Genomic DNA, 13513 nt, shown 5'->3' with positions numbered 1-13513 from the left:
ATGTGTGTGTGCATTCCAGTGCGTCCATACCTCTCAAAGTGCTACTCTGTGTTAAAGTGAGTTTAATGCGATCCGTGTGTGTTTGTGTTTGTACTTTGCGTTTCTGTGTGCATGCCAAACGAGTGTTTGTTGGTGTGCGTTGAATGTGCCCAATTAGTTGTATCCAAACCCCACAAATGACCAGTTTGACACCATTATGTACGGCCCTGCCCGTCACTAACGCAGCCAGGTTTATAACCGTGCATAGCTGCATTTTTGTAAGCGTGGCGTACATTCTGCGTTTTCCTGGGGTTTGACCCAAAGTTTGGTGACAGGAAGATTAAACATGGTTTCTTAAGTGGCTCTAGAGACTCTCTTTTAACCATAAATGTTCCTACACCCCAGACAGCCGCCAGCAGAACACCACACAATTGTTCCCACGTTCTAGGGCCTGTGTGTTAAGCTGCCTGTTTGTTGACGATAGGTTATTTACTTAATCAGGATATTCAGCTCAAACCAACTGTAGGTGTTTTTGCACCGAACAGTTCTTGGTCTTGGAACTTGGAACTGGGGAGGTCCGCAAGGAACTTGGTAACGCCAAGGGTTTTTTTTCCTGGTTGCATTGGCACTGCACTGGAACTCTGAAGTGACGCTGAAGTGACGTCAGCCAATGGGATTTCAGTGTGAGATCCGTCTCCGTAAAGTAACAGTCAGTCCACTAAAATTTGTTTCTGAACAAATTTGAGGCGAGAAATACACATGCACACAAATATCTACAATAAAAATACAATTTTTATTAGTTTTTATTTTTGTTGGTTATTTTTTTATTACTGCTGAGTGTACGTGGGCTGGTCCCGACCCAGAGCGATGCGACTCTACCGAGGTGATTGTCCTCAGTCGGGGGGGGCCGTGAACTTACATCTGGACCAGTCAGCGAGCACTTATGTCACTGAAGGCTTCGGAGTTCTAAGAACTACGAACGTTCCTAGGTCCTGTAGTGCGAACACAAAAAAAGGGACGATTCCTGAAAAAAGTTCTTAGAACATGAAAAAGTTCCTGCGGTGCGCAACCGCCTCATAAATAACAAACAAACAAGGAAGGAGATACGACTACCCACCTACATCACCCATTAACGACACAACCAATACAGCAGATCTAAATCCCTTACAAAACAAAAAGTTGTGGGTTCAGCTTTGTATCCACCTCCATCAGAATCTTAAATAACTCACAACCTGACCAGTAAGGGCTCATTGCGTTACAGACAAATATAAACGGTCATTCATTGATAGATTTAGACTTCATCTTTATGGTGTTTTTTTTCTACAACTACAATTGCCCTACCGGTCTTGAGCGCAGTCAAGATGTTAGTTTTTTTTGATTTTTATTGTCAGAACTGCCATCCACCTGCCATCACGTGCAGCTTTTATCCTGCTTGGGCTGATGATTGGAGCATCACATGATGGAACGGTACATGGCTCCACCTCTCACTGCACTTAATGCTACCAGCAAGACACAAGAGAAAGAGTGTGCAGCCTGGGAAGCAGAGATGATTAACTGAAAATAAATTACAAATTTGTATTTTTCACTTTTTCCCGCCTCTTTCTGCCCTTCTGTCTGGGTCACTGTCGTAGTGTGTGTGTGTGTGTGTGTGTGTGTGTGTGTGTGTGTGTGTGTGTGTGTGTGTGTGTGGGATAAATTACGTACTTTGTCTGGGCGCCGGCTGGATCAGCATGGGATGGAACACCAAGAGATGGAGTCAGAAGGAAGCAGAGTGATGATGTTAGGGATGGACCGATACTTGTATCAGCCATTGATAGGGCCCTTTTTCTGTTCTCTTCAGTAAAAGTAAAATGGATTGTATTGGTTTAGGATTCAGATTTGGAATTGTTATCAAGCGGTTATCGGTATACCCTCAGTCGATTGGAGCGTAGGGCGCTCTGTTCTGTAGTTAACGAAAAAAAACTTCCATCCTTATTATTTTGTATCTTAAAATGACTTTGTCAATGGCTGTTGATTTTGACACACATTTCCCCAGAATAAGAGAACAGTGTTAGTGACTTTCTCCTTCATGTGGCTAAATCGAAGACAAGGAGGTGGTTCTCTCCTTCAATCTTGCCTTCGGTTGCCACTTTCTGCCGTGGTGTCCTTGGGGAGGACACTGAACTACTTCCAGCTCGGGAAGGTGTCACGCAGTAGCTCCGTTCTTAAAGGGGGATTTCTCCTCCTGGGAGGGGTTAGGGTGTGTGACACTCTCTCTCTCAAATAAAACACACTTTTCATTTTCAATTTTGCTGTTGTGATATTCAGACAGGTGCAGTAGCAGCAATATTGAAAGGATTTTGTAGAAATCCTCCGCCGCACCTGCATAGTCACATGAACATTTATTTTCAAATATAAAAGGACTGATATTTGTCTAATGGTCAAAAGCTCAGCAGCTCAGCTCAGCTCAGTATTATCGTTAAATACAATTCCCCCAACTGCAAACATTTTACTGGAGAGTCTTTGTTAATCAGTAAATATTCCAGCTCTGTCACTCTTTTAATTTTACTCTCTCTTATTTCTGTCTCTACTCCCCATCCCTCCGGGGTGCATCTGGGGCTGGATGAGCCTGTGTGTGTGTGTGTGTGTATTCATCTATGTGTGTGTACTCTGTGTTTGCTGCGTGTACTCTATGTACGACGTGTGCGTGCATATGCACTTAGAGTAGGAAATGGCGTTGATGTGAAGTCATCTTTTCCCAGATGGAATTTTCCAGATGATGTGATCACAATCGCATAAGGAGAGAGAGAGCGAACGAGAAGCGTGACGGGAAGATAATAAAACAGGGGGAGGTGGGGGGGCGGGTGAGAGTGACAGAGGTACATGAGTTAATACTGTAGATGTTGAGGTTCCTGCTCGAATTTCGCCCTCAGAAATGTAAGTGTGGGAATATCTTGAAAATAGCTCCTTTTGTGGTAAAGTGTTTGGAAAGTCCTTGAAAAAATGCAATAATTAAAAACCTGTGAAATTCAAATTATAATATATATATAATAGATATACTTATATAATAAATAATATACTATGAGATTAAGATTGTATTTTAATTAATAGAGATCACATTGAAAATTTATTATACTTGTTTTGCGTGAAGTCCTTCAAAATGAAAAAGTTTTGCTAACAAAAGTACTTGAAGGTCCTTGAATTTCATTTTGTAATGGCAAGAATAAACCCTGGTATGATCACTCTTGTCCAATGCCAGGAATCAGCAGTAATGTCAACCTTGATAGCTGGGATCACACACACACACGCACGCACACACACACACACACACACACACACACACACACACACACACATACACAGTGTAAACTGACCGTCACAAACTTGCATCTAATTCAGCATCAGCAGTTCTGGGATTCATTCCCTGCCAATTTCCCTCTTGCACTTGTCGCACACTGGCTCCATTTAAACTAGTTGGTCTCGTAAACAATGAATTAAATAGAAATTAAATTATATTCTCTTCCTCCCCCCCCTTAGGTAACAACTGGCAATTTGCATTCCACGTCAAGTTCTACCCTCTGGACCCGTCGCAGCTTACTGAGGACATTACCAGGTACACACACACACACACACACACACACACACACACACACACACACACACACACACACACACCTACACAAACACACACACACACACACACACACACACTAATAGGCACAAAAGAGACATGTTTGCATGTAGAGGTGAGACACTCCGTCATTCTACGCCCGACTCAACAGGCAACGATCCAATCTGTGCAAAGCAAAAAACAGTTGTTGAGTTGTTGCTGATCGGTGGTGAACTTACGGATATTCAGTCAATGAATCTTGATCATATCTGTGAACTTACTGGAAAAATTATCCATAATGACAGATAGATTAGATAGATTTCTAAATTAGTTAGGAAATGTTGATGTCATATTGTTCAATTATTTTATTTTTGTTAACTAGCCAGGCACTTCAAAATAATATATAAGGAAGTGTTAACTCTTTTAATTATCACACTTTTTGATAATCAGGAGAAAATATGGCATGAAATAATAGTCAGTCATGTCAATATAACTGAAAACGTAAGGATACCAATCCTGGTTATGTCCACTTGCACTATTCTTTCTTATGTTCACAATTCAGTAAAATTGTGTGTGAAGCATAATTGATACTCTAAATAGCAGGGCAAATCATCATTGGTGAAGATATTGCTAAATATAGTATATCCCTTGTCTATACAGAAGATTGTTTTTAAATGTAATATATAGGTCGTTTTAATTTTAGCAACTGGACAGGTTCAATTGTTAACTAATTAAATAACGAATACCAGATTCATGTAGACTGGTGACATAATACACATCACGGTCGATGAACAGGACCATATATTATGTATGCATACACACACACACATCCACATACACCACACACTAGCCCACTGCCTCAGGGCTGTGTGTGTGTGTGCGTGTGTGCGTGTGTGTGTGTGTGTGTGTGTGTGTGTGTGTGTGTGTGTGTGTGTGTGTGTGTGTGTGTGTGTGTGTGTGTGTGTGTGTGTGTGTGTAATGGACTGGAGAACTGCTCTGAGCATTTGAGTAAATGGCCAGTCTAGGTGACATTCACAGCCACACATTCATAGAGACACAATCATTATGTTAAGCTAATATGGGTTTACCAGCTCCTATAAACACTCACTGAACACTTTATTGGGAACACCTGTACACCTACTTATTCATTTAATTATCTAATCACCCAATATTGTGGCAGCAATGCCAATGAAAAGTCATATATATAAAAAAATGAATAAAATAAATACAAATAATAAAATGATGCAGATACAGGTCAGCAGCTTCAGTTAATGTTTCACATCAACCTTCAAAATGGGGAAAAAATGGGATCTCAGTGTTTTCCACCGTGGCTTGATTGTTGGTGCCAGACAGACTGGTTTGAGCATTTCTGTAACTGCTGATCTCCTGGGATTTTTAAGCACAACAGTCTATAGAGTTTACCCAGAATGGTGTGAAAAACAAAAATACCCAGTGAGCGCAGTTCTGCTGATGGAAACGCATTGTTGATGAGAGAGGGAAACGGAGAATAGCCAGACTGGTTGGAGCTGACAGAAGGGCTCAGTTACAGATAACCACCCCGTACCATTGTGGTGAGCAGAAAAGCATCTCAGAACGCACAACACGTGGAACCTTGAGGCAGATGGCTACAACAGCAGAAGAGCACGTCTGCTTCCACTTCTGTCAGCAAAGATTAAATAATGTAATGCTATTTAAAATTACTTTTAGGAGGATTTAAATGTGTATTTAATACAACACAGTCAATTAATTCTATTATATAATTATAGGACCCAGAATCGCGATTGTGGCGCCTCCCCTTGCGGCTGCCTGCGCGAGCACCTTGTGTCCATTACGCACATTTTGGTATTTTTTAGTATTTATAGAGCTTATTGTGCGTAATCACCGGGTGTCATGACATTTCACTGCATATATGTATGACCGTATGTATATGTATGTGACAAATAATCACTTGAACTTGAACTTGAAGAACACAAGCTGAGGCTGCAGTGTGAACAGGCTCAAAACTGGACCGTTGAAGACTAGAATAACACAGCCTGGTATGATGAATCTCAATTTCTGCTGAGGCACACAGATGGTAGTGTCAGAATTTGGCGCTAACAGCATGAATCCATGGACCCAACCTGCCTTGTGTCAATAGTCCAGGCTGGTGGTGGTGGTGTAATGGTGTGGGTTATTTTTTTCTTGGCATACACACTAGGCCCGTTAATACCAATCAATCATCGCTTTAATGCCACAGCCTATTTGAGTATTGTTGCTGACCATGTGCAGCCCTTCATAGCCACAGTCTTCTAATGGCTACTTCCAGCATGATAATGCGCCGTGTCACAAAGCAAAAGTCGTCTCAAACTGGCTTCATGAACATTCCAGTCACCCGATCTGAATCCAATAAAACACCTTTGGGACGTAATAGAACAGGAGATTCGCAGCATGAATGTGCAGCTGACAAATCTGCTGGAATCGCGTGATGCAATCATGTCAACATGGACCGGAATCTCAAAGAAATGCTTCCAACGTCTTGTAGAATCCATGCCAAGAAGAATTGAGGTTGTTTTGAGAGCAGAGGGAGGCCCCACACAGTGTTAGTATAGTGTTCCTAATAAAATGTTCAGTGTGTGTATATGGGGGCGTGTGTGTTTATCAATGATTCAACAGTTTATTGATCCAGGACTGTCTCTGTGTATAATTGACCCCCCATTTGATCAGCTATCTCTGCCTGGACAATGATGAAGTGGTTCTCTCCACCTCTGTCTCTACAGGTACCAGGTGTGCCTCCAGCTCCGCGAGGATGTGGCATCAGGTCGACTGCCCTGCTCGTTCGCCACGCAAGCTCTGCTGGGCTCATACACACTGCAGGTGTGTGTGTGTGTGTGTGTGTGTGTGTGTGTGTGTGTGTGTGTGTGTGTTTGCGTGCGTGCGTGTGTGTGTGTGTGTGTGTGCGTGCGTGCGTGTGCGTGTGAAAAATAAAGCAAGACAAAGAACACAAGAAAGAATGAGAAACAGCAGTTCTGCCTGCCACACGCCACTCGAGTGGCTTTTTCAGGGCCCTCTGACATATTGTTGATCGCTCTGACGACCAACAGGCATACAGCCAACCCCCTATCCCGGGCCCTATTACCATGACATGTGTGGCTGCTTAAATGACCCCACCCTCCCACCACATACCCCCAACACCAAACTGTGGCCAAAACCTGCTTTTCCTGGTCCTCCGCTGGACATCCTGGGTGCTGTTGCTGCCATTCAGGAAAGGGTTGGTGCTACGGCCCTAGTTCATTGAAGAGAGTGGGCAAGATGGAACAAGCCCAGAGCAGATGGAAACATGTCATGACAAGGGCTCCTCCATGTGTGGGGGGGATGGGCGATTTAACCTGCGCTCGTTGATTGCTTTGACAAGCCACAGGCGTACAGTCACCCCAATTACATAGATCCAAAATCGGTATGGCTGCTTAAATCACACCACCCCCACACCACTATAGAAAAAGAGTAAATGCATGAGAGTGGATAAAAAGTTTGGCTGCAAGGGTCAGGAGGGAGTGTGTGGGTGGGCAGGGAAAGGGCAACTACCAACTGGTGAGTGTTTGTGTGCGTGGGAGCAGGTCTTTGTGGAAGAAGAACAAATTGTGTGCGCTTTTGTATTCGCTTAGCTCGCAAAATTTCTTATAAAACACATGACGGTCCAATATCCAAATTCAAAACTTGGCAAAAAGCTATATTTGTCTTTAACTGTGTAGTTATTGGTAAAAAAGTTGATTGGGAAAATCCACAGCTACGCCGTAATGGCCCATGGATAAGGTAGTACAGCGGGGCAATCGCCATCACAGAAGAACATGTTTAAAAGATTCTGAAAACAATCACTGGAAAAATATGGTTTAGGCTGAAAAATAACAGAGTTTGTTCCAGCTTGACATTGACATTTCTAAAGTAATTCCCTCTCAAATGCTACTGCAGTTGATGGACACGTTTGCTTCGTAATGCCCTTTACATTTGGTACAAAAATAATCAAATATGTCTGTGTGCCCTTCAAATATCTGCGTTCTCTCACATTTACAGTCGGAATTTGGGGACTATGAGGATGCCGAGACAACGCTCCTGGACTCCATGAGTCAGCTGAACTTCGCGCCCAAGCAGAGCAAGGAGCTGGAGGAGAAGATTCTAGAACTGCACAAGTCGCACAGGTCGGTGGACAAGCAGAGAAAAACATTCCAAACGGGAATATGATATAGCTATCCTTTTTATTCTATTATATTCTTTACATGTTGGAAAAGACAATTCCAAAGAATATTTATTGATTGCTTGAAATGTTTCTTGAATCATATTGTCTCCCATTGTTGTATGAAGGCCTCTTGCTAATCTCACACCATTATTAGTGATAGAAAACCAAATTAGACTCTACTGTTAAGTTGATTAAATGCCGTCGGCTGGTAAATGTGAATGGTAAGTTATTTATTTTTGACTGTGATTCACATTTTGTTTTGCCCCATTGACGTTGTCAAGCTTGTAATGTATTTCTTTCGCCATATTAGGATTTGTTCGGGATTTTAAACCATATGGGTGGTGGTCCTCAATATTTGTTGTATTTTTGTTTGTTTGTTTGTGTTCTCAGAGGCATGACCCCGGCGCAGGCGGACACGAAGTTCCTGGAAACTGCCAGGAAGCTGTCCATGTACGGAGTGGACCTGCACCAGGCAAAGGTACGCAGCGCTCCAGTTGTGTCCGTTCGTTGAAATCGGTAATTAATTTAATCATTGCCAACGATGATGAGATGCCCTTTTTAAGACATTCAGACAAAAACAGTTTGTCTGGACAGGAAGGAGAAGAGGATTGTTTTATGGCATAAGTCAACCAGCTTTGGTGTGCGGATCTTTTCTGCTGTCCTCTGCCTGGTTGATGTCTGGGAATCTGACACATTTTTCTTTGATGCGGACAGACTAGGAGAAAGTGTGCGTGTGTGTGTGTGTCTGTGTGTCTGTGTCTGTGTGTGTGTGTGTGCGTGTGTGTCAGCTGGACAAATACACTTTGCAATGTAGAGAGGTCATTGCCATGCACCCCCCCGAGATACGGACGCAGCAGTGTGCGTGCATGTGTGTGTGGAAAAAAGACAAAGTATGTGAAAGAGGAGTCTTGAAATAGAAAGGGTGTGTGAGATTGAAGGGAAGAGATGGGAGAGGGGGAAAGAGAAGAGGTAGAGAGACTTAGAGAGATTGTTTGACAGGGACACTCTTGAAATAGAGTGAAAGAGGTCGTTCCCTCTTAAGGGCACGCTCTGCTTGTTTGGCAACGCAGGGAAAGGGAATGAGGGGAAAGGATGAGAGCGATTTGCGTGCAGTGGGAGTGGAGGAAGGAGGAAGTTGAACAGATTGTGTAATACAGTGGTGGCCAACCTGCGGGTCGCAGACCCCCGCGGTGCTGCCCTCCAATGGCTGAAGAATTAAATAAAGCTGCTTTCACACATGCACTGCAACCCTGACATTATCCGGACATTACCCGGGTGAGCTGTGTGTGTGAATGGTAAATGTCAGAATCACTTGACCCAGACATTACCCGAACTTTACCCGGCCAGCACCCTAGTACAAAGTCTGTGTAATGTCCGTTTGAGAGGTATGTGTGAACAGAGCAGGTAATTGTCCGGAGAATTCACAATGCATGAGTGGGCATGTCGCGTATTTATAACGTCTCTATCATGCGCCAGTTATCTACCTTCATGTGGATCTTTGTGCAAGGAGCGTAGCTGCATATTCCTTTCCACTCTTAAGTTTATATTGCGGATACGTCCAAATACATGGAATATCAATTGAAACAAATGACAAGTCTGTAGCTTCGTGCGCCATCTTGGGTGTGCTTAAGCCCTGCAGTGTCATTGCGTCCTGCCTCCTGCATGCTCTACCCAGGCGTCAATATTGTCTTTTATCATACTGGTCAAATAGGTTAAAATAAAATGGTTTAAACTGTGGGCCACACAGTCCACAGAGCACTATTAGTGCAATGTATCCTAAAATGGTACAAAAACCATTATTATGTTTTTGCACCGGGATACTTTGCTCTGTGCACTGTGTGGCCTGCAGTTAAAACCAAGTTGGAGTAATGACTCGAGGAGATGAAACACAGAGAAATGGCTTCCCTCGAAAATTGAAAATGGAATTGAGTTTGATAGCTGAAAATGAATGGGCTATTGGAGTCAGAGCATCCTCAGTAATGGGATTAACTAAGTCAGGTCTACCAATCTTACAGTCAATAGCACCTAAAATCAATGGCACTGTCTGTGTTTCTTACTTGCGGCTCAGTCTCAGTCCGGCGCCTTGTAGCTGGAGTACTGGCAAACAGGCAGAGCAGCCAGTCACAACACCGCCCTCGCGAGCGTAGCATCAAGGTCTACGTCTCCTGCCTCGAAGCCTCCAAGGAGCCGTTGTTTACACTCTGGAACCATTAAAAACCATAAAAACCAGCTAATGACTGCTTCCACTTGGGCTGCTCCATGTTATGGCAGCTTAAGTGCTGCTGTGCGTTCTCCGGACTGCACGTGCGGTAACAGCATGCAGACAAAAGCAGAGTGATCGATGGCGTGGGTGCGTGTTACGGTAAAAGCGACCATTAACCAACATTTGAAATCTTCCATTAGCCCGACAGAATTTTCTCTTCTTAGATAGCCCCCCTCTATAATCAGCTCTTTCTCTCTCTCTCTATCTGTCCTTCTATTCTAGTTTCTCTATTTCGTGTAGTTTTGAGCTCTTCTTTTTCTGCACATTTACATCTGTTTATATCTCTATTCTCTCCTCCCTCCATTAGCTGTGGTATATTTTCCCTTTGCTTTCTGCCTTTCACTGTTCTCTCTCTCTCTCTCTCTCTCTCTCTCTCTTTCGCTCTCGCTTTCTCTCCATCTCTGTCTCTCTTTTACCAGAGGGTTTTCGACCTAAAAAGCCTGGCGAGCACGACAGTCTGACACTTATTGAGTTATTGCGGTGTGCGTGCGCTTATACACCATGGGTGTGGCTGCGTGTATGTGCGCGCACTAATTGAAACTAACTGAATTACTTTTGTGCAGAAAGTGAATTTCTGATCCCTGTTGGCAATTCAGCGGAACATCCCATATTCCACATCGGCCCGAGATGATGTTTCTATACTTGAAAATGCACTTGTTGGCATTGTGGGGCACTAATAAAGATGGAACATCAGAAGAAAGTAGATGAAATATGCCAATGTTAAACATGACTTTCTACTTAACATGCGAGTGTTTGTGTGTAACAGGATTCTGAGGGGGTGGACATCATGCTGGGCGTGTCTTCCAACGGGATCATGGTTTACAAAGACAGACTTCGGATCAATAATTTCGCCTGGCCCAAAGTACTCAGGCTTTATTTTGATCAAAATAAATTTTCCATGAAGATTAGACCGGGGCAGGTACGTAGACACTGATATCTTTTCCTGTCGCTGTCCTGTAAATATTTGCTGCGCTCATTTATGGTGACCCATTTTTTCCAAATAGGAGGAGCAATTTGAGACCAAAGTGGGTTTTAAACTCGCAAATTGGCGATCGGCCAAAGGCCTGTGGAAAGTCTGTGTGGAGCATCACAGTTTCTTCAGGTGCAAATACACACACACACACACACACGCACACACACAAAACAACATAGTTTAAAAAACGCATGCTCCCGGATAGGACTGACTACACAGCTGTTAGAATTTCATTTATCTTGTGTCGGGGAATGATCTTGAGTGCTCTTTTCCCGCACATGAAGTGGTGGTATGGATGCTCAGTCTCTCCGTCCTTTCAGGCTGAACACGCCTGAACCCCCCGTTAGGAATCTCTTGACTTGGAGCTCCAGGTTCCGCTACAGCGGACGCACTCAGCACCAGTCCCGCCTGGCCAGCTCGCTCATCGACCGCCCGGCGCCCTGCTTTGAACGGACGTCCTCCAAAAGGATCAGCCGCAGCCTCGACGGAGGTATCTCCCACACGCACACATGCACACACACACACACACACACACACACACACACACACACACACACACGCGCCCACACACACTTACTCGCTTGGTGTCTTACTCGCTACACAGAGCTATGAGATATGCAAAGTGAAGGTTCAGTGACAGGACACCCGACGCATGTGGAAGGATTATGATTTTTATGAGGACTTTTTAAGACTGTTTCTTGGCTTAAGACAGGAACTCTTTTTATATCTACCTTAGAAGCTAATGACACTTAGTGAGGACGGTTCTGAGGCGGGTGAATACCAGAACGGCAAAAAAAAAAAGGCGGCGTCCCAGGTCATGTACTTAAAGGGGACTATTATGCTCCTTGTCTTTATTATGCCCAAAGTTAATATAGGTCTCTCAGGTCCCCAACATGTTTTTGAATTTTTTTGCTGAACACTAGCACAGATTATGCATTCTAGTCATTCTATCATGCCTCTAAACCATCCTGTGCCAGGACGCTCTGTTTCAGTGGGTGGCGCAGCCCTCCTGAGGCCCCTAGTTCTGTGAGACAATGGGGTACAAGCATGACTTTCGGGGTTCCATATTTTGTCCGTAAACTTTCACTGATTTCTCCTTATCATTCCACCAAAATCTGTTTCTGAACAAATTTGAGGAGAGAAATAAGCAATCCAGTTGCTGAATCTTCACTCAGGTCTACAAGGCCTCATTTGAAAGTTTGTTCTGCCTTTCGTTTCCGTGCGTCAAGCTTGTTGGGGATGCTGCACCGGGACACCACACGCAGGGATCGTTTGTTTTATGTAAACGTCGGAAAATAAAATAAAATAAAATAAATATAATCTACAATAAAAACACACTATTTTTATTGGTTATCTTTGACGAAACGCACAGCAGACTGCTTGCCGCAGCCTACAGTCTATCTACCACTTTTTTTTATTACAAAGAAACACAGCAAAATAATGTTTTAAATACTTGCATTTTCATCATCTGCAGCTTCTTCACATACAGTTGGTATTTGGGATCACAAATCCACACAGCTTGTTGAATCACATGTTTTCTGAAATAGGCAGCTCACAAAAAACTGACTGGGTTGTCTTATTTCACAGCTTGTGTGTTAATAGGCCCATCAAAAACCCAAATGTATGTGTACCAGCACTGAAAAGGGGAGTTTTTCATAAAAGGTCCCTTTTAAGACCCCGTGTTCACCTCAATATTTAACCTCTCCCTGGTCCAGTCCGTAGTGCCCACACGCTTCAAGATCACACAGAACACAGGAGCCCCTCTAGGTTCTGCCCTGAGCTGCACTTCCTGTACACACCTGACCATGTGGACACACACTTCTCCAACACCGTTATCAAGTTCGCCGATGACAGGGTGGAGATGTGCCCAGTCAGCAATGAGGATTAGAGGTCCTTACTGGGAGAGGTGAAGGTATATGAACCTGACATGGGACCTGGTGATGAAGTTGTGTGCTGTGTCGTTGCACACTGAGCTCTTTGCAGAATACCCTGCACACTGTACATTATTATTAGCCCCTGTAAAACTTTACATACTCAGCTGCATGCTGTAGGTACATACACAACCAATATATATTTGGATTATGGATATTCTTTAGCTTATATTTTTTGCTTTTCTTTTACATATTCTTATCTGATTTTGAGTATTTAATTTATTGCATTGTGTTCTTCCTACTGTGTTGCAGAGCGTTGGGATTCTATCCAATTCTTACACTGAACCACACTGACATGACTGCATGTGACGAATAAAGATCTTAAAATCTCGAACACCCTAGCATCACATGGCACAGAAACGTTTGTGGAGGGAGGGAGGAAGAAAGGGACAAAGGTAGGTAGGAAGGAAAGGGGGAAGGAAGGACAGAAGAAGAGAAGGACAGAAGGTAGGAAGGAAGAAGGGAAGGAACAAACAAATGAAGGGAGGGAAGGAGAGAACAGAAGGGAGGAAGGAATGGAGGGGGGAAAGGACATAGAGAAGAAAGGGAAGGGACGCAGATTGGGAGG

At 43.6% G+C, this 13513-nt stretch overlaps 1 protein-coding gene across 3 annotated transcripts in view; it reads left to right on the top strand.

The window, feature by feature from the left end:
• LOC307248125 (band 4.1-like protein 2) overlaps positions 1 to 13513 on the top strand; it is a 40867-nt gene that overhangs the window by 6613 nt on the left and 20741 nt on the right. For all 3 annotated transcript variants that reach the window (XM_080024384.1, XM_080024383.1, XM_080024382.1), the window contains exons 4-10: positions 3496 to 3571; positions 6325 to 6421; positions 7616 to 7740; positions 8169 to 8256; positions 10808 to 10960; positions 11046 to 11143; positions 11335 to 11504. In XM_080024384.1, the coding sequence (XP_079880510.1) occupies positions 3496 to 3571; positions 6325 to 6421; positions 7616 to 7740; positions 8169 to 8256; positions 10808 to 10960; positions 11046 to 11143; positions 11335 to 11504 (807 nt within the window). The remainder of the gene's footprint in view (positions 1 to 3495; positions 3572 to 6324; positions 6422 to 7615; positions 7741 to 8168; positions 8257 to 10807; positions 10961 to 11045; positions 11144 to 11334; positions 11505 to 13513) is intronic.

Source organism: Zeus faber (genome assembly GCF_960531495.2).
Source record: "Zeus faber genome assembly, chromosome: 2".
Classification (NCBI taxonomy): Eukaryota; Metazoa; Chordata; class Actinopteri; order Zeiformes; family Zeidae; genus Zeus; species Zeus faber.
This window is presented reverse-complemented; position numbering and strand designations above follow the sequence as displayed.